This window comes from Aspergillus clavatus, genomic scaffold, assembly GCF_000002715.2.
Source record: "Aspergillus clavatus NRRL 1 1099423829802 genomic scaffold, whole genome shotgun sequence".
In the NCBI taxonomy this organism is placed as follows: domain Eukaryota; kingdom Fungi; phylum Ascomycota; class Eurotiomycetes; order Eurotiales; family Aspergillaceae; genus Aspergillus; species Aspergillus clavatus.
The window spans coordinates 2,244,667-2,267,042 of record NW_001517097.1 but is presented as its reverse complement, the minus strand read 5'-3'; the positions used below and the strand labels follow the sequence as shown (position 1 = coordinate 2,267,042).

General features: G+C 54.4%; 8 protein-coding genes across 8 annotated transcripts, besides 8 other annotated features; 5 read left to right on the top strand and 3 right to left on the bottom strand.

Moving 5' to 3' along the window:
* Nucleotides 1-581: 581 nt before the first annotated feature.
* On the top strand, nt 582-2,510 carry ACLA_040890 (uncharacterized protein; the record flags this gene model as incomplete). The annotated part of the gene is made up of 2 exons (XM_001271298.1): nt 582-1,374; nt 1,450-2,510. The coding sequence occupies 2 exons, from the start codon at nt 582-584 to the stop codon at nt 2,508-2,510; spliced, it is 1,854 nt and encodes a 617-aa protein (XP_001271299.1).
* An 841-nt stretch (nt 2,511-3,351) lies between these two features.
* On the top strand, nt 3,352-4,936 carry ACLA_040880 (Sds3 domain-containing protein; the record flags this gene model as incomplete). The annotated part of the gene is made up of 2 exons (XM_001271297.1): nt 3,352-3,789; nt 3,854-4,936. 2 exons carry the CDS (start codon nt 3,352-3,354, stop codon nt 4,934-4,936), a joined length of 1,521 nt encoding a protein of 506 aa, XP_001271298.1.
* Nucleotides 3,797-3,829: a microsatellite.
* Nucleotides 4,937-5,734: 798 nt separating the features above from the next.
* ACLA_040870 (putative methyltransferase) lies at nt 5,735-6,622 on the top strand (the record flags this gene model as incomplete). The annotated part of the gene is made up of 1 exon (XM_001271296.1): nt 5,735-6,622. One exon carries the CDS (start codon nt 5,735-5,737, stop codon nt 6,620-6,622), a length of 888 nt encoding a protein of 295 aa, XP_001271297.1.
* Nucleotides 5,741-5,782: a microsatellite.
* Nucleotides 5,745-5,782: a microsatellite.
* A 343-nt stretch (nt 6,623-6,965) lies between the features above and the next one.
* ACLA_040860 (HHE domain protein) lies at nt 6,966-7,706 on the top strand (the record flags this gene model as incomplete). The annotated part of the gene is made up of 2 exons (XM_001271295.1): nt 6,966-7,313; nt 7,392-7,706. 2 exons carry the CDS (start codon nt 6,966-6,968, stop codon nt 7,704-7,706), a joined length of 663 nt encoding a protein of 220 aa, XP_001271296.1.
* An 812-nt stretch (nt 7,707-8,518) lies between these two features.
* On the bottom strand, nt 8,519-9,385 carry ACLA_040850 (uncharacterized protein; the record flags this gene model as incomplete). Its single annotated transcript, XM_001271294.1, has 2 exons — nt 8,519-8,916; nt 8,992-9,385. The coding sequence occupies 2 exons, from the start codon at nt 9,383-9,385 to the stop codon at nt 8,519-8,521; spliced, it is 792 nt and encodes a 263-aa protein (XP_001271295.1).
* A 1,975-nt stretch (nt 9,386-11,360) lies between these two features.
* ACLA_040840 (DUF3433 domain-containing protein) lies at nt 11,361-13,136 on the top strand (the record flags this gene model as incomplete). The annotated part of the gene is made up of 1 exon (XM_001271293.1): nt 11,361-13,136. The coding sequence occupies one exon, from the start codon at nt 11,361-11,363 to the stop codon at nt 13,134-13,136; it is 1,776 nt and encodes a 591-aa protein (XP_001271294.1).
* Nucleotides 13,137-13,168: 32 nt separating this feature from the next.
* Nucleotides 13,169-13,192: a microsatellite.
* Nucleotides 13,193-13,404: 212 nt separating this feature from the next.
* On the bottom strand, nt 13,405-16,096 carry ACLA_040830 (extracellular serine-threonine rich protein; the record flags this gene model as incomplete). Its single annotated transcript, XM_001271292.1, has 3 exons — nt 13,405-15,726; nt 15,787-15,972; nt 16,037-16,096. 3 exons carry the CDS (start codon nt 16,094-16,096, stop codon nt 13,405-13,407), a joined length of 2,568 nt encoding a protein of 855 aa, XP_001271293.1.
* Nucleotides 14,689-14,724: a microsatellite.
* Nucleotides 14,689-14,770: a microsatellite.
* Nucleotides 14,715-15,054: a microsatellite.
* Nucleotides 14,728-15,054: a microsatellite.
* A 3,411-nt stretch (nt 16,097-19,507) lies between the features above and the next one.
* ACLA_040820 (uncharacterized protein) lies at nt 19,508-21,507 on the bottom strand (the record flags this gene model as incomplete). Its single annotated transcript, XM_001271291.1, has 2 exons — nt 19,508-20,481; nt 20,538-21,507. The coding sequence occupies 2 exons, from the start codon at nt 21,505-21,507 to the stop codon at nt 19,508-19,510; spliced, it is 1,944 nt and encodes a 647-aa protein (XP_001271292.1).
* Nucleotides 21,508-22,376: the final 869 nt, after the last annotated feature.

Below are 22,376 nucleotides of genomic sequence, written 5' to 3'. Positions count from 1 at the left end.
GGTACTCACCTAGGTACCTGGGTACTCCGTACTGAGGAATAATACTGGAACACTTGACTGGAAATCTGGTCTCTGGCTGATGTGTCTGGGTCTGGCCCTTCTTCCATGTCCCAGCGTCATTAACTCTTACTTCCATAGTAGTAGAAAGAAAATGGTAGTAGGAGTCGTAGTAGTATAGCAGCAAGCAATAATCTGCTCCCATTCTTTCTTCTTCCTCTTCCTCTTCTTTCCTCTTTCCTTCCCTTCCGTTCTTTTTTTTTTATCCTTCATTGTCATCCATCATCAACTTCACCTACGTTTACCCTCCGCTTACTTTCTCCCCCTCCCTTCCTATCCTCCTCTCTAATTTCTCTTCCCACCCCCCTCTCTCCCAACTCTACTGTCCATCCCATCCCATCCCTCCCAAGAGCTATACCAATCCTCAACCAACCTCCTCGTCGTGATCTCAACACATTACATCTAGCAGGGATTATATTCCAAATCTCCAGGCCTGGACTCCGTCTTCTCCGCGATCACGGCGACCGACGCCTACCTCCCCTGTCGAACGAACGATACTCCTCTCACCTAAACAACCAGACTGAATGTATCAGACACAGTGTGATGGAATGGTGTGGTCTACTTCTGGGATGCAAGACAGCTCGGGCATGCGTTCGCCAACGTCATCAACTTCATCAAATGCCTCCTGGGAAGCCGGTTCATCGCAGCAAAGACTCTTAAATTCATTCGACAACCAGCAAACAAGTCCGGTTTCTCTCGTGCAGGAGCAGTTCTCCACGGCTCGCCAGAGCGGAGGCTCCGGCCGGCTCAAGCGACGAGCATCTCAAGGATCCCTGCTCACCAAACCGTCCAGTGTCTCGCGTTTCCTCTCCAGAAGCAACGTCTCGCTTCATCTCCCGCCATTCGAGAACCTTGGCCTCTCTTCGAAATCTTCTAGTCGGGTCGAATCTCGCACCCACTCCGTTGAACCCCGTCTTCGTCTCACTACAACCTCCGTCTCGAACCCACAAACCGTCCATACATCCCCCGTCACCTCCGTTATCTGGGACACCTCGTCGAAGGATTGTCCTCAGAGTGACTACCCTGCAACGCTTCCTCCGACACCCCCGGAAGACGACGAGCACGTGCTGTGGAACTCGAATTCCAAGATGCTCCTGTTCGACTCTCACATGAACCGCAACCCCGCGCCAATACCCATGGATGAAGGCCCAAATATGGATAATTCGCCGCGGGGAACCGCTTCCGACGGTCTAGGCAGTCCCTCAGATGGCCTCTCGAATTCTTCTCCTCCCAGTTCAGACGGAAGCCGCAACTCGCCTGGAGGCGATATGGATTGCGACCATGATTCATGGCTGGAGAGTTCCATCGAATCGACTGGTAAGTTGATAGATGGATGCAACCATTCATGTTTTTTTTCCCCCCACAGCGGCTGACTCGGAATCCTTCAATAAGTATCATCGCTGCCATTTTCGAATGCCCGCGGTGAACCCGTTAAGATCGTCTCTCAGACGCTCCCCTACCCATACACCTCCGAAACGCCCACACCAAACAGGACCACCGAGGGCGTTTTCACCTCGCTTGTTCATGTCATCCAAAACCGGCGTCGGCAGGGCCAGTCGCCCTACATCAACGTCACCCACGCAGTCCCCGAGCAGTTCAGCCTCACAAATCTCCCCTCGTCACCCCCAGGGACGCCGCGCTGTATGCTCCCTGGCAACGACTATTTTAACTCCACCGTTTTCTCCAGTGCCGCGGTAGTTTCCGCTTACCACGACTTCCGTGGTCCTATCCAAACCAAGGCTTCGCACTTCCCGATGCCGATTGTCCCACCCCACTCCGTACATATCTCCGTCCTGGAGCGATATATTCCACCATCGTCGCCCCAGGAATACCGCGACCTGTTCTCCCCTCACCGCCCATCTTTCCTGGTCGACCGGCTTTCAGAGCTCTCTCCCGATGGTGGCTCGCTGCTTTTCATCTACCCCACCCGCAGGGGAGGCTCGGCCTTTAAGTCCCAGTACCTAGGACCCATTCTGGATCCGTTGCTTCGGCAGCTCGTCGTAGTCAACGAGCTATCGACGGACATTGGTCGGTACCTAGGCAAACTTTCTTCCGTCTCCCACATGGAGGATTTTGACACCATGAGACATAATCTCTCCGAATTATGCCGTGCGTTGAGCTCCTCTTCCTCTTCTGAGTTTACTATCGTCGATGCCAGGAAAGGGAGCGCCCATCTCGATCGCAACCTCTGGGCCGAGTGGTACATCCACCAAGAAAAAGCTCGGATGAAGGAAGTGCTCAGCCTCTACTGGCAGAACGGCCGTCGTCTCCCGGTTTCCAAAGCCGCGTCGAACATCGCTCATCCTTATATCTTGGCTCCCGACAAGGAGGTCACGTCTGCCATGTTGTTGGGCGAGATTCTCGATGGCATCCGCAGGCGGCCCTACGGCGAAGAGAGCGAACCCCACGACGGGGTCGAGCTCGGAGTGTTCGTGATCCGTCGGTCACACTAAGATGCAAACCAATGCATCGTCTCATAGATCTTTTGCTTTCATTTATGCGTTTTGTTTTTTTGGCTTTGAACTGGCTTTACCACCATGAGCGAAGAAAAAGAAACGGACTCAGGTGGACATAGGGGCGTTTGTGGTTGTTATGGCTCTGATATGAAGTCTTGCATTGAGACATGTCTGGAAACATATACCGTGCATTGCTTGGCTTGGTTGGATAACAATACCCGGGGGTTGTTCTACTTTTGATTTTATGGAAATGAGATGAATCTCCGATGGGCCGGCTGGTGGCTTAGGTTGAGCTTCGCAGCACCCTAGAACGACTTATCCTGTATGAATACCTTTTTGTGTATAATTGCTGCGCAATGATACATTGATTGACTGTGTGGAACATGTGAAGTAGCTACTGATGAGGATTCAAATAGCGAATAGGTAGTGCTTGCTCGTTGAGGCTTTTGAGACCTCAATCATGTAAGGTTTTTACCCTCAGAATAATATTAAAAATTCGTGGTGTGACAGGACATATCGGGCGGTCAACAATGTCCGCGAGGCTATTCCGAATCGGGCGTGCGCCAGATTCCCGCTTTCTTCTCCAATCGCCAGGATACTAGTAACTCCTCATCACTGTTCTTCTTCTCCCACAGCAAGCACCAATTTCGATTTTGAAGGTCTCGGTTGTTGGCCCTGTACTTATGCAGGCAATTATTTCTTCATAGCAAACTTTCCCCGTTTCCTAAACTTTGTCTCGTCCGTCAAATTTTCATCCTCCACTGCCTAGCCCACATCTCCAACAACCCTGAGATCAGATCCTCACTTACTCTCACTCTCCCCCTCTCCGGGCCTGGTCATGGCATACTCCCCAGCACCGGTATCACCCGCCACCGGCGGCGCCAGTCAGACAATGGCCAACAGCCTGCACTCGCGCGGCCGGTCCGCCAGCCCACCGGCGAACGCGCCGCTCTCGAAACGAGACAAGCGCCGCAGCGCGCTCCAGGACCGCCTGCACGACCTCACGGCGACGTTCAGCCAGAACCGCGACACGCAATTCCGGCAGCAGCTGCACGCCCTGCAGTGCGACATGACGCTCATCAACAACGCGGACCCGTACGTGCCGGGCCCGCTGCCGGACAGCGCGGAGGACATTGCGCGGCTGATCGAGAAGACGATCGGTGGGGGCGCGTTTGCGAAGGAGATGGCGAGTCTGGGTGGGATGTGGTATTCGCGGTTTGTGCAGGAGGTGAATCAGGTGAAGGAGGCGAGGGATGCGGAGTTGGCGGCGCTTGTGGTGAGTATTTTTTGTTTTTTTTTTTTTATTTTTTTTATTTGTGATCGTTGGCTAACGAATTCAGCATCGCCATAATAATAATCTAGAACGGTATCAGCGGGAATACGCCTTTCGGGTCCATTTCGCCGGCGAGGAATACAACAACCTCTCCTCTACTCTGCGGGAACGGCTGGTCCAGACGATTTCCGGGAAGAAGGCGAGGCTGATGCGGGAGAAGGAACAGCTGGATATCGCCGATACCAATGCCTTGCTTCTTCATCCCAACCAGTTCAGCATTACCAACCCGGCCAGCCCCGGGGGCATCCACGGCAACCGCAAGACCCGTCACACCCGGCACCGGGTGGATCTGGACGAGCTGGGCAATGGCATTGTGTCGGAGTTCAACAAGCGGAAGAGAAAGGCTCCCGAGGACGATGTTGGTTCCCCCGTGCGGGACGCGAACCCGGCCGAGCGGGCCAAGGCCCAGGTGGCCGAGAAGCAACACGCGCCGTCATATTCCATTCACACCCTCTTCACGGAGAAGGAACTCAGTGCGCACGCCAACCAGGCCCATGTTGCCACGGTGCATTTCTTCTCCACCTCCAAACGGGCGGACCAGCCGTCTGGCACCGCGACGGGCGGGAATAACACCGATGCGGAAGATGGCTCGGGCACGGGCGACGGTACGGGCCAGGAGGACAATGGCACCCCAACCGCCGACATGGTGCGCACCGCCAGTCAAAACTACCACGCCACGCGCTCCACGCGGACGCACGGCAACCATGCGCTCAACGCGCTGGCCGAGCTATCGGACAAGCCCGCAGTTCGTCCCAATCTCCCCTACAACGTTCTGGCCAATTACCACGCCAGGCCAAACAGCAATGCCCCGCCGCTACCGCCCCTCATGAACGAAGAGGTGGAGGATGACTGCCTGCGTCTGGAACGCCTGCACAACAAGTCGGCCGGCTGGGTGGACAAGAGCCTGATCGAGCTGCTGGTCGAGAGGCCACCGCCGGAGATTGACGGCGTGCCCCAGGATCCCAACCGGTTCAGTCTGCTGCATCCCGACTTCCCCGTGGACATGGGGATGCACCTGTACCCGCTCAAGGCGAACGGTCGGGACGTGGAGTTACTCAGCTACGAGCGCACCAAGAAGACCAAATCATAGCCGGTCTGGTTTCCTTTGTCTGGTGTTGTCTACGGTTCTTGATCGGTGTATGGGGTACATGGAGACATGATGAACATCATATCATGTTTGGGCGTTTCTGGCTGAACTTGTTGGATATTATTAGGGCTGCTCCAGTGCATGTGGTCATACCCAACTCTCGACAGTGACCTATGCCTTCCACTCCATCTTGTCTATTCTGCTATTTCTTCTAGGGTGTTTATTGCACGAGATTGGCGGGTTGAACATCGTCTCTCGACTGCTGGTGACTGACTTGGATTGACGCATCACATCATCTTACCATTATTCTGGATATGGCTTGCTGTACATTACTCCGCTGCTTGTTTGTCTTGATTATTCAATGGCATTCTCTCCGATTCTTCCACTCTGACCTTCACTGTCACTTCAGAACAACTGCTGGTCTTTCTCCAAATGTCTCCGTTGCTTATGAGAACAACGAGTGATTAATTCGGGTGATGCCCAGCAGCCAATCACATCCCCGTCAAGGGATACCGGATTAGAAATTGTTGCATGACGTCAATATTTGGGCATTTGATTGGTTCGTTTTGCATGACAGTGGAGACTGTTCGATGCTTTTGACTGTCGTGATTGGCTGCACTGGAGCGCACGCCATTATCTGGGGATGTTTGGCTGTTTTGAGCCACTCGTGATGACAAATGGATGCAGAATGCAGTTACATCTACGTTGGGTGTATCGCGAGGAGTATAAGAGGAAGAAGAGAGCCAGGTGCTGGTAGTGGTGTCAACAGATTCATCGCATATCACAGCTCAAGAGTTCATCATGTCGACTACCACTACCACTACCACCACCACCACCACCACAACCACCGCAGACTACATCCCCCGCGGCCCCGTGGAGGTCGAACTCAGCTTCTACGAACCCCCCGCCGATGGCTCCAACCCCTACAACTACGTCGAGGAGCCCCCAGCTGGCGTCCCACGCACTAACTACGGCGATGCCACGCACAAAGTGGGCCTAACCGACATCCGCGGCCACGAAGCAGACTACACGCTCGACAAGCACGCCTTCCAAGTCCTGCAGCACATCCCCACCGCGACCAGCTACACGACCTTCGACTCCGACGACGAGGTCAAGCGCCTCTACTACCCGGAAGTCACGCAGCTGCTGCTCACGCACGTCCCCGGCGCACGCCGCGTCATCCTCTTCGACCACACCATCCGGCGGCAATCGCCCAGCGCGCCGCGCCAGCCCGTCAACAAAGCCCACGTCGACCAGACGCGGCGCGCCGCGCGCGAGCGCGTGCGCCTGCACCTCGCCGCCACGCACCCCGAGGAGGCGGACCGTGTGCTGCGCGGCGAGGAGCGCGCGCGCATCATCAACGTCTGGCGGCCGCTGAACGGCGCCGTGCAGTCCGCGCCGCTGGCGTTTGCGGCGGCGCCGTCGGTCGATAACGAGGCCGATCTGGTGGCTGTGGAGCATCGGTATCCTGGCCGCACTGGGGAGACCATGGGTGTGCGGTATAACCCGAAGCAGGAGTGGATGTATCTGTCGGGGGTGCAGGGCGATGAGCGGTTGTTGCTCAAGTGCTCGGATACCGAGCCCGGGGTTGCGGAGAGGGTGCCGCATTCTGCGTTTTGGGATCCGAGGACGCCGGAGGGGGCTAGGGCGAGGGAGAGTATTGAGGTGAGGGCGTTGGTGTTGGGATAGAACGAGGTGGCCCTGATGCTTGGGTTATCTTTTTTTTTTCTTTTTTCTTTTTCTTGAATTGATAGATACGATATTAGCCTACCTAGTAATGAAGCGGTTTGTTTTGACTGAATGATGGCTGCTTGGCGCATGAGATGATGACGATGGATGGAAACCATGGATACACATACAAACCCTCGACTACACGTCTTCATGATGCTGTCCAGCAAAGGAGCCGTCTTCCGAAACGAACCACGAGCACCACCAGCTCATCACCAACCTCCCCCATCTCTCCAATTACCCCCTCCCCCCCCGCCCTCCACGACGCCCAAGACGACTGCTCCGCCACACCCTCGCAAGAATCATGGCCGCAACACACGGACGAAAACCCACCACCGACGACAGCATCTTCGAGCCTCACATCCTGCGCGGCAACCTCACCGACCAAGTGCAGGCCTTCTCCGACTGGGCGGCGGCCCCGAAATTCCGCATCCTCGACACCATCAAGCACGACCACCGCGAAATCACCTCCTTCTACGAGCTGCTACTCAAGGCCACCGAGCCCGACGACGCAACAAAGTGCCAGAACCAGTTCGTCTGGGAGCTCGCCCGCCACGCCGTGGCAGAGGAACTCGTCGTCTACCCGGCGATGGAGAAGTATCTCGATGGCGGCAAGGAGATGGCGGACCGGGACCGTGCGGAACATCAAACTGTATATCCTCCCTCTCCCGCCTGACTCTTACAAAAAGCTCGGAGAGCGGGCAGCTAACACATACACATCCACACCCAGGTCAAAGAACGGCTCAAACTCTTCCAGGACCTCAAATCCACCGACCCGCGCTTCCTGCCCACCCTCACGTCGCTCATGGCCGATCTGAAAGAACACATGATGAGCGAGGAGGCAGAGGATATCCCGCGGCTGGACAGCGCCCTATCCGAGGAAGAGAGCGTGGGCCTGTCGCAGTCGCTCAACCGGACCAAGATATTCGTGCCGTCGCGCAGCCATCCGTCCGCGCCGTCCGCGCCACCCTTCGAGACTGCCGTGGGGCTGCTGACGGCGCCGTTAGACCATATCGCGGATGTGTTTCGGAAGTGGCCATCGTAGAGGGTTTGCGTTGGATGGGAGGAATTGAGGAATTGGGATGATTGGGTGGGCCGTTGCACGGTACAGAGGATGGATACCCCTTCATCTGATACAATGGGGGGCTTCGAGGGGCTCCAAGCCGAAGTGGATGTTGTCCAACCTCTGCAGAAAGGGGTAGTTTCATAATAGAAATGCACCAGACTCGAGTTCTTATATCAATGCCAGTTATGTCTATATGTCTCACTCCGTCTCTACCAAGTACATACGACCACAGGGTGTGGAAAACAGGGCTTCCCGTCCGCTCAGCCGTACTTAAGCCACACGCCGGCCAGTTAGTAGTTGGGTGGGTGACCACCAGCGAATCCTAGCTGTTGTATGTTTTTGATTCTTTTTTGAAGTTCACTGGTTGACTATCACCGAATAATGCTAGCTAGTCCTTTGGGGTTCGGTTGTGGTTGGTAGCTAGCTGCCTAGAACACATCTACAAAATCACCATTCTTTCCGTATACAGCCTGCCCCTCTGCTCGATGATTGAGACGGACAGACACAGATATCGGCCAGGCCTCACATCCTTGGTGAGTGACAGAGTATGATTATTATCATCTGGGCTCAAGGTTCGACTTCGTGTCAGACAGTTTCTCCATCTACTGAGTGGAAAAGACGTGGATTCTCAGGCTCTAGCAGGGTTGACTGTACCAAAAGTGTTTACACTACACATTTGCCGACTGCGAGGAAAAGGGATCATTTGTCCTCTGGAACCCACGCCGACCGATTCTCCTGCGCAAAGAGATCGAAGGACCTCGGAGGTCGCCCAGTAACTTTTTCAACTTCAATCATTCTCCCGTGTCTCGAACCCAGTCGAGGCCGCAACCTCCAGCTTTGTCAAGAAGCCCGCATAGTACTGGGAGACCCCCGCGTTTATCAGTCCCTAGGGGGTACCGCGATTCTCCTGAAAGTTTGACGTGCTCGATCGTTCGCCCCAGGACACTGCTTAGCTTCTCGGCAATGTCGTCGTACGTCAAGAGCTCGGGTCCCAGCACCCGGTGGTCACAGTTGTGTGAGTCGGGATCCGTCAGAGCGCGATAGGCGACGGCCGCGATATCCGTAGCGCTGACGAACGGGATTTTGCCCTGCCCGCAGGCCGTATAGATCTTGCCTTGATCACGGATGAGTTGGCGCGGACCATCCTCAGTTAGATTCTCTGACCAGCGAGCAAACATCAGCACGATGCCTTCCACGAGAAAAAAAGATTTCCGACAAGCCCTCTCTCGCTACTAACCCATAAACCAACTCGGCCGAAGCATACAATAATCCACCTGTCTGTCCAGAAAATGTTGCCAAACCATGCCCATGCCCGGCTTCCCACATTCGGCCGAGCTACCAGCCACGAGGACGAAGCGACGGACGCCATGCTTCTCCCGCGCGTAGTCGATGAACTCATTCAAGGGCTTCCATGGCTCCGGCGCCTGTGGTTCCATCAGATAGATGGCGGAGATTACCTGATCATTGGCAAACTTGTAGTCGAATGGAATGCGCCAGGTATCCTTCTCTAGCCAGTTGAACTTGACCGCCGGCATGTCCGGAGGAGCAGCGGACTGGCCACGACGGGAAGCCAGTACGAAGGGGATATTTTCATTGTGGAGGAAGCGCGCTACTCGGATCGATGTTTTGCCCGTGCCCCCAGTCAGAAGGATTGCCATGATTGAGCGTGAGCCGATATCGTTAGATGGGAAGATGTATCGTGATGAGTGTTGGTAGTCATACATAGGGGGGTTGGAGGCCGATGTCGACCAATGCTCCCTTTTAAGACCCAATCTCTCCTGTCGGAGTTAGGATTTAAGATCGTGAGCTCCGACGTGGGGAAGTCAAAGGTCCGTTGGACTTGATGCTCCCGGGCAAGGCCTTGAATAGGGAATATGTCAAGAACTGCCATTCTAGTCACCCGATTCGGGATTGGTATATCGGGACCAGGAAGGAGGGGACGTCGAAAGGGACGTCATCAGGTGTGAAGCGTCATGTCTGAGCATATATTTGGCGATTTATACTCTCGAATATTCCTACTGCGACTGGTGGACCGTCTACCGGGTGGGAAGGAGAGTTGCCAACCGTTTCGCCTACAAGCAGCGCGTCTTCCTCGGCGGGCACCCAGGGTCGCGCGACAGCAGCAGAGGTCATTCAAGACTTGGGTGAAGAGCATTATTGTGGCATGTCCGGCTGCGGAATCGATAGTACATATTCAGAGTCTGAACCACAAATTGATAAGGAGTTCCATGTCAGGAAAAGTGATGTAAGTTGGAGGCTGTGCTGGGTTGAGATGAATAAAGCAAAGCAGTACGTAGAGCATCTCCCAACGACAGCGGACTGTCGGCTTTCTTCCTTCAACACCCTCTTTCCCTGTCACCGAACTTCCAACTCATACACCTTTCTCTATCTCTGATCTAATCCCTGGCAGTTGACCATACAGAAATGATCCTTCGAAGCTTCAACAAATGTCCTGATGACGAATGTGAGCTGGTTTCCTTGACAAGTCAAAGGTGAACCTCCCCCCTATCCCCAGCGCCAACGAGGGTGACTACGCTAACTCACAATTCACAGGAGAATGCTGAACATCGTCAAGTAATATATAGCATCAAGACGCCGGTGGCAGCCTATCAGGTCTCTTTCTTGAAGCCAGAGCCCCAACAAGATGCGGCGTTATCCTCCTGGCGCTTAATGGTCATACCCATGTTGCGACTTCCGAGGTGTGGCTTATACGAATGACCCTTAGAGGCTGGTTGATCTCGCGCTATGTTTTGCCCTCTCTCGCAATGTTCAATTATCAACTCAGCCGCATGGTGACATAGAGCCGCGCAGCTTCCCGGCTATCCTTCCTCTATCCAACTCTTTTTCGAGTTAGGCGCGATCGCCCGAGGCTCGAATTCGGGATCTGGCCCTCTAGAAACACATCTTCATGCGACGGCCTTCGTTGCAGGCTCCAGAGACTATCCCCTCTCTTGAAACAGAGATGGCGAACAATATATCGTTCGCTGTCACAGAAGCGTCAACTAAAGGTGCTCCTGTATCCAAGCCCAGACGGCACCAGAGTAAGCAACCCAACCTCTTTGCCCTCAGAAGTAACTATGACCAAACATATCATTAGGCGAAGGACACAGGGCTTCTTCGGCGAGCAATCTTCTTCCCAGTCCCGATTCTGACGGATCCTCCCTCATGAGAAGAGCAACTCTTGTCCCAGGCTCACGAGCTGTTGATACGGCCTACAGAGGCCACGACCATCAACGTCGATCAGCCAGATTTTCCAATGACTTGAGGCCGTCTATATTGCATCGATTGTCGTCAATTCGATCCCCGACTTTCGCAGGGGCTTTCACACCAAAACAGGACCGGTATAGCCGCTTACACGAACTGGATGAGCTTCGCAAAGAGGAAGTGTGTCTTGTGGATATCTCCTTTCTTGAGGGACCGTCCCTCCGCCCACACAATAATGTAGAGCCATGTCCACCAGCGAGTGAGCCGGCTTCCTCACAGAGCTCAGAATCACCGCCGGCTGAGACTGAGGCTTCTGGAATGCTATCACCAGCCCCGAACCTCGCTGTGCCGTTGACTCCAAGGACTGATCGGGTTTCTCGCTCAGCAAGCCTGCGGGAATATGGACAGAGACTAGCTGATGAGACGAACATGATTGTATCTGTGAGAGAGCTTTCACCTGCGGTGGATCTGAGCTCTCTGGAAGGACACGGAGGTACACCAGAAGAAGAGGAGCCCGACCCTGCCAGACTGAAAAAGGCAGGGACCAATCTTGTCCATCGGAGCTTTTTCTTTCCAACGGACCCAGAGCAGCCTGACTGGAAGCCGTTCTCCCTTAAGAGCTATTACATCGCGATGTTGACGGTAGTATCTCTCGTGCTGGCTGGCGTGCAGGAATATTTGTACCAGAGATCACACCGACTGGAGAAAGAAGGGCGGGGTCTGGTTAATTTCAACGACGTTGACGAGATATCAACATTGCTCTTCTTCTGCTGGAAGTATTTACCCACCATGGTCATGGTCGCATATGGTGTTTTATGGCAGATAACCGACTTTGAGGTCAAGCGACTGGAGCCATACTACCAGCTGTCACAACCTACGGGAAGCACTGCTGCACAGAGTCTCAACCTCGACTATGCCACCCTGTGGTCGTACACGGTACCGATCAAGGCTTTCAAGTACAAACATTGGGCGGTTTTTGTCTCGTCCGTGGCCAGTATCCTAGCTACCACTGCTGCGCCCTCCTTGCAATCCCCCAGCATCGATTCTGTCGAGAACCCGAAGTGCAATGACGACCCAGGAACAAACTGCCCTGACGACTTCAGATACTTCATCCGCATCAAAGCCGTCTGGTCGCGCCTCGTGACGGTCTGCCTCATCCTCGTCGCCCTGTTCTCCATCGTTCTCCTGATTCAGCTGCGCCGCAAATCCGGCCTCCTTAGCGATCCGCATGGCGTCGCTGGCATCGCAGCCATGGCCACCAAATCGCACATCCTCCGCGACTTTGACGGCATGGACGAGGCCCTTCACGACGATATCCACGAGAAGCTCCGCCATCGCCGCTACATCCTCTACAAATCTACCATCTGGCAAGGCGAATACACCAAGAACGAAACCTCCATTCGAACCGACAAGCCGCTCAAACCACCCAACCCAAACCCCATCCTCCTCCGCCCCCCTTTCCTAATGGCCTTCATGATCTCCATGGCCGTCTTCCTCCCCTTCATCCCCGCCATCGCCTTCACAAACCTCAACATCATCGCCCGCAAACTCCCCTGGCTCCCCATCCTCCTCGCCACCTCCATCAAACAACTCTGGACCACGCTCGAGTTCGACGTCAAGCTCCTACACCCCTTCCGCACCCTCGCCACCGGGCCCGCCCCGGCCTCCCAAACCCTCACCCTCGACTACCGAGGCACCCCCTACGGCCTCCTTCCCGCCCAAGCCCTGCTCAACGGCCACTCGCTCGTCGCCCTCGTCGGCACCGGCTCCATCCTCGCAGACATCCTCACCATCACGCTCGCCTCGCTCGCCCTCAAGGCCGGCACCGAGTCCCCGCGCTCCTTCATCGCCTCCTCCGTCCTCTCCATCGTCATCGTCGCCGTCCTCATCGCCGTCGCCTTCCTCGTCTTCCTCCGCCACAGAACCCCCTTCATGCCCCGCCAGCCCGCCACCATCGCCTCCATCCTGGCCTTCGTGCACCACTCGCGCATGCTCGACGACTTCGTCGGCACAGAGCGCTACTCCAACGCCCGCATGCAGGAGCTGCTGGCCGCGAAGAACAAGCGCTACGCGCTGGGCTGGTTCAAGGGCCGCGATAGTCGGCCGCATTGTGCCATTGATGAGGAGCCGATGCTGAGTCGCTATGTGCATGGAGTGAGTTATCTGCAGGCGCAGGCGCCGTGGGAGGAGAATGTGGGGTTCTAGGTAGGAATCGCAATTGTGGTTTATTGGAGGGTAGCAGCAGCAGCAGCAGCAGCAGCCTGCAGTGGTCATGTCATAAGGTCTAGCGAATCGTCTCTTCTAAAATATCATTGTGTTGTATTATCCTAAGTGCATAAAGGAGCGGAATACATATTATTTATCAGCGATGATTATATCTTTCTGGCGGAACAAGAGTAAGAAACAGGCGTAGAAATGAAACAAGTTGGATACATAAAGGGTAGGAGAGAAACGATCTTTTCCTCCAGGAAGATTAGTAGAGAGCGCCAAAGAGTGCCGCAACGGCAAGAGCCAGCAGGCCGCTCGAGACCGTGCCCGAGGAGGCGGTATTGGAGAGAATGATAGATGCCGTCGGCGTGGGAGTGCCCGTGCGGGTTCCTGTGTAGGTCGCCAGCGTGGAGGACGACAGCCAGGGGTTGGGGATCCGGGTCGTGCCACCCGGCGAGACGCTGGTGGGGGCACCGGGGATCAGGCCAACGGTGGTGGACGCGCCGCCAGTAGCGGTGGTGAAGACGACCTGGGGCACCGTCACAGTGTACGAGGAGTACGTGATGGTGGTGACGGGTGCTGCTGGAGGGACGGTGACGGAGCCGGCACCGGTGGGGTGCGGGGTGACTGCGTCGGCACCGGTGGGGTTGGGCGCGTGGGTAGGAGCAACGGTGGGCACCAGGGTGATGGTGGTAGGGATGGCAGTCACGATGCCCGGGTTCTGGGGCACGAAGGCGGCGCAGATACCGGTGAAGTAGGACAGAGCAGCCTGGACCTCGGCCTGGGACGCTCCCCATGCCTGGACGCAAGAAATGACCTTGTTGGTGAAGTCGGAGGATGGGCAGAAGCAGCTGGCGTCGCTGTTGGAGTCGCATTTGGGAAGAAGGCTGAGCCAGGTGTTGATACACTTGGGCACAACGTTAGGGCAAGGAGCAGAAGGGGCGGACGACGGAGTAGCGGTCACGGAGGGTGCACCACTGGACTCTGTCGCGGTGACTGGAGACTGGCCCGAGGGAAGATGGGTACTTCCCGCCGTGCAGCGAGTGCAAATAGTGGTGGTCGAGGTCAGAGTGACGGTCGAGACTGTGCTGAAGGTTGAGGTGGTCACAGCGCCATCGGAGGTGATAGTCTTCGTCACCGGGCAGGTAGTCACGGTCTCATAGGTCACAATGGTCGTGGTAGAATCCTCAGGGACAGTTCCAGTGACAGGAGAAACGGAGGTAGGACCAGGAGTGCTGCTGGCCTCGCAAGCCGTGCAGATGGTAGAAGTGGAGGTCAGAGTGACAGTAGAGACAGTGCTGTATGTCGAAGTTGTCACAGTGCCGCTGGTGGTGATGGTCTCAGTCACGGGGCAAGTGGTCACCGTCTCGTACGTCACCACGGTGGTAGTGATGTCTCCAGTGATCGCAGGGGCAGTGCTGGATGGGGCAGTGACGGCCGGAGAGGTGATGACCGGGGTGGAGCCAGCCGGAGATGAAGAACTGGGCTCAACTGGAGAGCTTCCAACTGGGGTGCTTTCCGCAGGGGCAGTGTGCGAGGGACCAGTTGCTGAAGGGGCGGTCTCTGAAGGGGCGGTCTCTGAAGGAGCAGTCGCAGAAGGTCCAGTCGCAGAAGGAGCAGTCTCAGAAGGTCCAGTCGTAGAAGGTCTAGTCGTAGAAGGAGTAGTCTTAGAAGGTCTAGTCGTAGAAGGTCTAGTCGTAGAAGGAGCAGTCGTAGAAGGAGCAGTCGCAGAAGGAGCAGTCTCAGAAGGTCCAGTCGCAGAAGGTCCAGTCGCAGAAGGTCCAGTCGCAGAAGGTCCAGTCGCAGAAGGTCCAGTCGCAGAAGGTCCAGTCGCAGAAGGAGCAGTCTCAGAAGGTCCAGTTTCAGCTGGAGCAGTCTCAGAAGGACCAGTCTCGGAAGGCTCAGTCTCAGAAGGGCCGGTTTCCGCTGGGGCCGTTTCTGAAGGAGCAGTCTCGGTGGCAGTGACGGGGCAGATCGTGGTCGACACTGCAATGGTGGAGGTGACGACAGTGACCGAATTGGCAGGGCAGTTGGTCACCGTGGGAGCACAGCTGGTGATGGTGATTTCACTGGTAGTGTACACTGTCGAAGTGGTCCACTTGGTAGGAGTGGTGACTGGGCCAGGCGTCGTGATAGCTGCAGATGACGACGTGACACCACCGGACGAAGCAGGAACACTAGTGGGAATGACAGGAGTGGTAGTGTCGGGGATAGCAGGCGTAGACGAGACAAGGCTGACGCCGGACGAAGACGGCAACGATGGAACACTGGGAGTTGCGGTGGGCTTGCCAGGGGAGCAGTCAAACTCGATAGTGTGGACACCCACGTCGCAGTCATCATCGTGACCCTCGGGCAGCTCGAAGGTGACGGAGGTGGCACCACCACATTGGTCGTTGGAGAACTTGCCACCCTCGGGGGAGCAAGAGGCGACGTGCCGGCAGCTCGAGCCGTCAGGCATGCCATAAACGATGTGAACATCGGTCTCCTTGGAAGTGGAGAGGTAGAAGTTGCTGATGGAGAACCCCTTTTGCTCCTTCCCGCAGGAGATCTTAGGGGCGGAGGAGAGCTTGCCTTCAATGGATTTACCCTAAAGAGGTGCATTAGCAGACTGTCATTCAAGTAGTCGAGGATATAGTCCTAGACTCACGCCAAAGCTGCGCTTTCCAGAAGCGCCGAAGCCGTCTGTGCAGCTGAAACCAGAGAATTCAAAGCCTCCGTAGAAAGAGAACTGTCCCAGGCCGAGGCCAGACCAGTCGAAACCACCCCTCTGGTGATCAGTGCACTCGTTGTCGGTGTTATCCGGGTTGGGAAAGCATCTATCGGTGCCCCACCACTATACGACACAGGCCAGTCAATATACACACAAGCAACAAACAAGTCAATGGAGAGACACATACCGAGCCAGTGGCCTGAGCGGCGGCAAAGAGGGAGACGAGCGTGACAGACACGGCCTTCATCTTGAGTTCGAATCAATGTAGTATGCAGTGGAAGTTGGAATGAGAGTCAGAAGAGAAGGTCGAAGTAATGTTGAGCTGAAGAGAACGAGATAGAAGGAAACTCTATGATTGATATCGTACACCAGCGACAACAACAAGAGAGCCGAGTCTATGGATAGATTGAGGAAGAATGGCCCCGAAGGAACAAAGAGTGAATCCGAGGAAGGCGGGGAGGCTGATCTCTAGGACCAGTGTGTATACAATGAGAATAAGAGAACAAAGAGAAGAAAGCGAAGGTCAACTTGGGCCAAAGCCAAGGCAAGGCAAAAAAGAGAAGGCAGGACAACAACAGAAGAATGACAATTTTGACCCTGAGGTAGAGGTGGGACACTGGGCTCTTTTAAAAGCAGGCGGCAGGGTCCATGTCTGTGAGATGCACCACAAGCCCTCTACAGGTCTTGAGGGGGTGCAAGCATAATTCTTGGAACACAATTGATGCAGTATGATCCATGAATAGGGACAAAGGACCTATGACAATGGACCATCGAGAAGGGACCATTCATAGCGCGCCGTGCGGAGCATCTTTGTCAAGCACAGAGCCCCGAAAACGCAGGTAAGACATTCTGAGGAACGCCTCTTTTCAGTCCATGGAGACAATGCAACACCACAACAACCATCTGGCAGACCGTGCCTGGAGGAGCTGCCAAGGTGGTGAAACAAAGGGTATTGAGTGATGACTGTGGAACCGCCGTCTGGGGCCAATGAACCGAACGAAGAAGAAATGGGAGCCGCTAGCTCGTGCAGGAACAGAGCCGACAGCGATTAGGAAGCGCGAAGGGATCACCAATCACGGCCTGTTCAGGTCGAGGTCTGAAGACCCCGTTCCCCTGTCCGAGGGTCAAACTGTCTTAGAATGCTACTAAAGTCAGTTCTATATTCAAGTTCACAACTTCAAACAGACTAAATCTTGAGGCGCGCTCACATACCTCGACTAGTCCTCTTTCATCGTTTTTTGGTAATGGAAGCGAGCAGCGAGAATGCCGGCGACTGCGGGGCGCCAGTTCCAGCCTCTAGAGCTTGGAGTTTTGGACAGCAGTTCCTATCCTACCTTTCTACTCCGTCGCCTGGACTCGGGTAGAAACTAGATAGACTAGGGTCTGATTCCTTCGCTGCATTGTCTTTTTTAGGTTGCCAAATGATCCCAGCATCATCAGAGCCAATGGGATGGGCGCCCCTGTTGCAGACAATGGACGAGGATTGTCTGTCTGTCTAACCAGCCAACAGGCGCCGCATCTGCAGCGCCGCATATCCTGCAGAGTCAAGTTACGGCGCTAATTGTCCTGACGAAGATGGAAATAGAACGACTACGGGAAAAGAAAGGATTAACGAGGATGAAATCATTTCTGTTGATACAAGACTGGATGAGATGGAGATGCTGATGGTAATGGGCGAGATGGAGAGAAGAGGGAAGAATGTAAAAACCCCTGAGAAGTTCGCCGCTGGTGTCACCTGGACAAACAAGTCCAACAGCATCAAGTTGAAACATAGTCTATTTTCTCTATCGAGTCTACTCCCTACCTGTTCACAAACTAGAATACTCTCTCTCTCTCTTTCTCTCGCAACAAACAAAAACAGGATACTACTCTAGTTCTCCATCCAGTCGACACTGCAACCACACAACCCATATCGCTAGCCCGACGAACCCAAATGTTTGGCGTCTCGCTGAAACTCCCCGAGTCTCATCCTCCTCCCCAATGGCGTCCCCGATTACTATATTTATCCCCTCCCTGATCCCATGAGCCACGAGATATGAACCAAACTCAAACTGTGGAAGAACATCTCTTTACCTCGAACATACTACCGTCCCCGGCCCAGCCGGCCACTAACCCAGAAGATCCATGTTCGCCGTGTGTGGTCTGTGGTGCGATCTAGCCGCCGTTCGTCAAGCAGAAGAACCCACGCGGTGGAGATTAAAATATATCTAGTTGTCCGGTTTGTTACTATTGACAATTGACATAGTCATGCCATGCCACAATGTCAGGACCTCGGAAGTTGATAACTGAGAACACAGAGTCCAAGGACAACAACGCTTGTGGATGGCGGACGAACTACCCAGATCATCTTGTCCTTGTCCTTGAGCTACGTATCATCGTCTAAGCGTTACTACTCGCTGCTAGTCTACTAGTACTTAGCAGCAATCGCAATACCTGCTTCGTGCCCAGCGCCACCAGACACACGGACGGATGCACGAATGGCCGCCGCGTCAATCCACCGACGACTATGAGTCTTTGTATACAGAGTATAGCTCGGTTAGACCAGTCTAGTTGTCAAACCCGCAATGACAGATAGATAGAATACTAGCTACTCTATCCTATTCCCATTCCGACTGTCTGATTCTGGTTTCGATTCAGCACTCATGCTACCCTACCTCGCTTATGCTCGCTAGTCCAGCCCCTACTGAAAGCTCAATGCGGCAGTCAGACCTCGTCTACTCCACCCCGACCGCCTATCGACCGGTTCATTCAGATGAAGAGAGTCATAGATGGCCCTTAGGGGGTGTTTATCCGTAGGTCTTTACTCCTACTGTCTACCCCTGGCTTAGAATCAGGCGGCGCCTCGAGTCTCGACGATTGTGGCCGGTGCGCTTGGCACTGTCACACGATGCTTGGTGCAAACATTGAAGCTGGAGACTCGGACGGGCTGCCGCAGGTCCCCGGTGGGGAGGATGCTTCGGGTGGGTGGGAATGAAATACAGAGGACGACGCGTTACCTAAGGATCTTCTGTGTTTGTTGTTTGTTGCTGAACAAGCATGGGGTTGCATCCGTGAGTATCCAGACTGGAAAGCTTGCCTCTGGTTTGAGACTAAATAGAGCTACAGTTTCTTGAGTATATATCATCCAGGGATAGGCACGTCTTAAAACTTTTAGAACTGTTTTTGAATTGCTAGTATATGACTCTCACATGACGGATGAAACATCATGGGCTAGGAAGGAGAAAATGACAAGAAAAATTCAGAAGATGGAAAAAAAGGTGACAGCAACTCCGTGATCCATGAGGTATTTGCCTGCGCCAATTGAAAAACATGAAACCCAGATAAGATGATTGAGAAAGTCTCAATCCATGAAGAATTGTCTTCAGATCAGAATGAACCCAGACACCATGACAAAGCGGCATCAACTTTGGGCTCGCTGGTGGCCACCAATAACCATCATCGCACTCAAATGCATGAGAAACAGTATCTGACTCGCTAGGTCGATCAACTTTCAGGTCTCCATGCGAATAGAGCCACAAGAGGTCTAAATGATCAGCCGGACAGACTGACCAAGTCTAATGCTGCTCACACAGACGGTAGTCATAACAGAAATATTGTCCAAATGCTCTTATGTCGTAATTCATTAGACTTGCAAAAAGGATTGCGTTCCATTCCCATTTTAGAAGGGGATTTGCGTACGCCGCTGGGCGTCCATGAGCTTTCGTCGGACCGCCTCTCCCCCAGCATAACCGCCAGCCTTACGCTTCCGAGTAGGAGTGCGCTGATCAGCATGCTTGGCGTGTCGGAAGACGCTCGCAGGTCGCGACGGGGAATTAGCGGGCATGAATTCGCGGTGCTGGGGCAGACGCAGCAATGCTTGGTACCTGTTGTGGTTCCGACGGAAAGCGGTCACAATGCCACGGTCCAGGTGATTCAAGAAGCGTTCCGCACTGCTGGCCTGCTGCGACTCTCCCCCGCGATTCGGTGTGGGAGTGCCGGTGGGGGCCGCCATGGTAGTGGTGGCCATCGGTGAAGCGAGGGCGTCATCAAACATCTTGCCCATCTCCTCATCGGACGAGCCGTCTCCGAAGTCGATAAAGTCCTCGACGTTTAGAGCAGACTCCGGATCATCCTCGTCATCGTCCTCGAAAGAGCTATCGATGGCAAAATCACGAGACGGGTAGAATGCCTCGGGAGGGCCCATGACCTGACCCCCCGGGGCAATGTCATTGCCCAGAGCAGTCATCATAAGATTAGCACTGGAGGCCAGCATGGGGCTAAGATCATGGCGGTTTGGCGATCCCAGAGCATCAGTATCACTCTCGTCGATGAGGTGCATTGTGGTGGCCCGGGGGCTATTGTTGGCAGTGCCGCAGATGCTGTTGGTCGCGGACTCAAGCCAATCATGGCGAGATGAGGCATACGCAGGGATGATCACAAGATGCTTGCCAGTGCAGTCAACCAAGGCTACTGGCTTGTGGGGATCGGCAACAAAGGTTCCCAGGATCGGGCCACGTCGACGTACGGGAGGAGTGTTCTTGCTCTCGGCGACAGGAGTCAGGGAGGCGGATGAATCGCGGCGGAGAATGGAACGAGGGTGGGTGATTGTTGCGGGAGGTGGAAGGTCTTCATCTGTGGTATCACCATCATCGGCTTCAAAGGGGTCAGCAGGGGGGTTCCAAGAATAACAGCATCAGGCACTCTCATACTCTCGTAGCCGCTGGACTCCGATTCCTCGGAGACGGCGTCAGACTCGACATGGTATATATTTGAATGGCCATAGTCCGACTCGGCGAACAGTTCGTCGGACTGGCGACGGCGGCTGACAACATTTTCATTGTCGTTCTCAATCATACGGCGCAGCTGAGGATCGAGGCTGTCCTGTTGAAGGAAATCACTGGGAATTTCATCATCCGTGTGGGAGTCACTATCCGACGAGGAGTCGGAGTCTTCCTGGAAATGAACACGGCGCGGAATCGGTGTCTCCGCAGCAACTTCGCTGGCGAAGTCAGTCTCGCCAAAGGTTTCCATGGCACTGTACAGCTGGTCCTCATCGAAGAACGAGGCAGCCGAGAGAAGCATGTGGTCGTCGAAGGTATTAGTCCCAGACCATTCGTGTTCCGTGACAGTGGAAGGGTTCTTGAACACGTCGCCAACTTCATGCTCATCTTCGGACTCGACGATCAGCAACTCCTCCAGTATTTCAACGTCTTGATCTTCGTCATCTCCATCACTGATATCGTCGACAGCAGCGTAGACATCATCCGAGCTTCCTTCGGATTCGCTTTCGTCACTGCTAAGGCCAGCGTAGCCGTCGTCGTCGGACAGTCTCACGCGCTTCCGACTCGTCGACTTCAGACCCGCCTTACGGCCCTTATCACGGCGGCCGTAGGACGGGCCACGGGCCCCTGGTTGTTCTTTTTCATCATCGGCATCCTCTTCTGAATCGTTCGTGTCGTCGCTGAGGGCCTCGATCGATGATACCGAGGAGACACTGGAGACCGACGAGGTAGAGGCTCTGCGCTTGTGACTGGTCTTGTAGGAAGCAAGAGGGAGAGACTTGTTGGACCGCCGCGAAGATGGACCGGCAGCCTTGTGGTCAATGTGCTGCAGGACACTGGATGGACGCCTATCCTTGGCAACACCCCTGGGTGATCGGTGGGGTTCGACTTGAAGCATTGTGTCGATAACAATAGAATTGTGTCAATTCTGGTTGAGGAGGGGTTCTTTCTTATTTTTTAATTGTTTGTATGAGATCTGAGTTTCGGCAGGCTTTTGGTTGTTGAGAAAGTTTGATACCCGTTCTAGTGGGCTAGAAGCGTCAGAGACTCCAGTGGATGGAGGAGTCGAGGGATCGCAAGACACGAGTCAAGAGAGAAGATTTTTTTTTTCGACCGTCAATTCATCAGATGTCGTGTCAGGAAGGAACAGTTTGATTCGTTATCGTAAAAGAAGAATGGAGAGGCGTAGGTCGATGAAGGATGACGGGCGACAAGGGAGAGGAGGGAGAGGAGAGAGAAGACTTTTTCGCTGAGCACAAAAGCACCTCAAAGTCCTCGACGGACGTTCAAAAGTGCTTCGTCTAGGAATGTGCTGAGAGGCAATTTCGACGCTTCTCACGGATTGCGTCGAAAGAGAAAACAGATTATCGTTCAAGTTCGAATTGGGAGTCTACTCGGAGCTGCTGGACTGGGGAGCACAGGAGATGCCCCCCAGTGAGGAATCTACAGCTCAACGAAAGCCATTCTGGCAGTGAAACTTGTACGAAATCTGATATAAGGATGCAGATGAATGGGGTTTTAAAAAAAGAAGTCGAAAACTGCGACGTTGGCTGTGATGGTTGGGAAGAGGAAGATGAGGGGTGGATTGAAGTGATCAGAGGAAGGGGAAAAGAGAGAGAAGGCTGTACTAAGTAGTAAGTACCTAGTAGTAGTAGGATGTTTCGTCCCGTTGTATGTTACCGTCACTACAGGCTGTTACCTACAGTCTTTCGCTGGCATCTTGAGTCTTGACAGGCAGTGCAGATTTTATTCTTTACGGTTTTTACG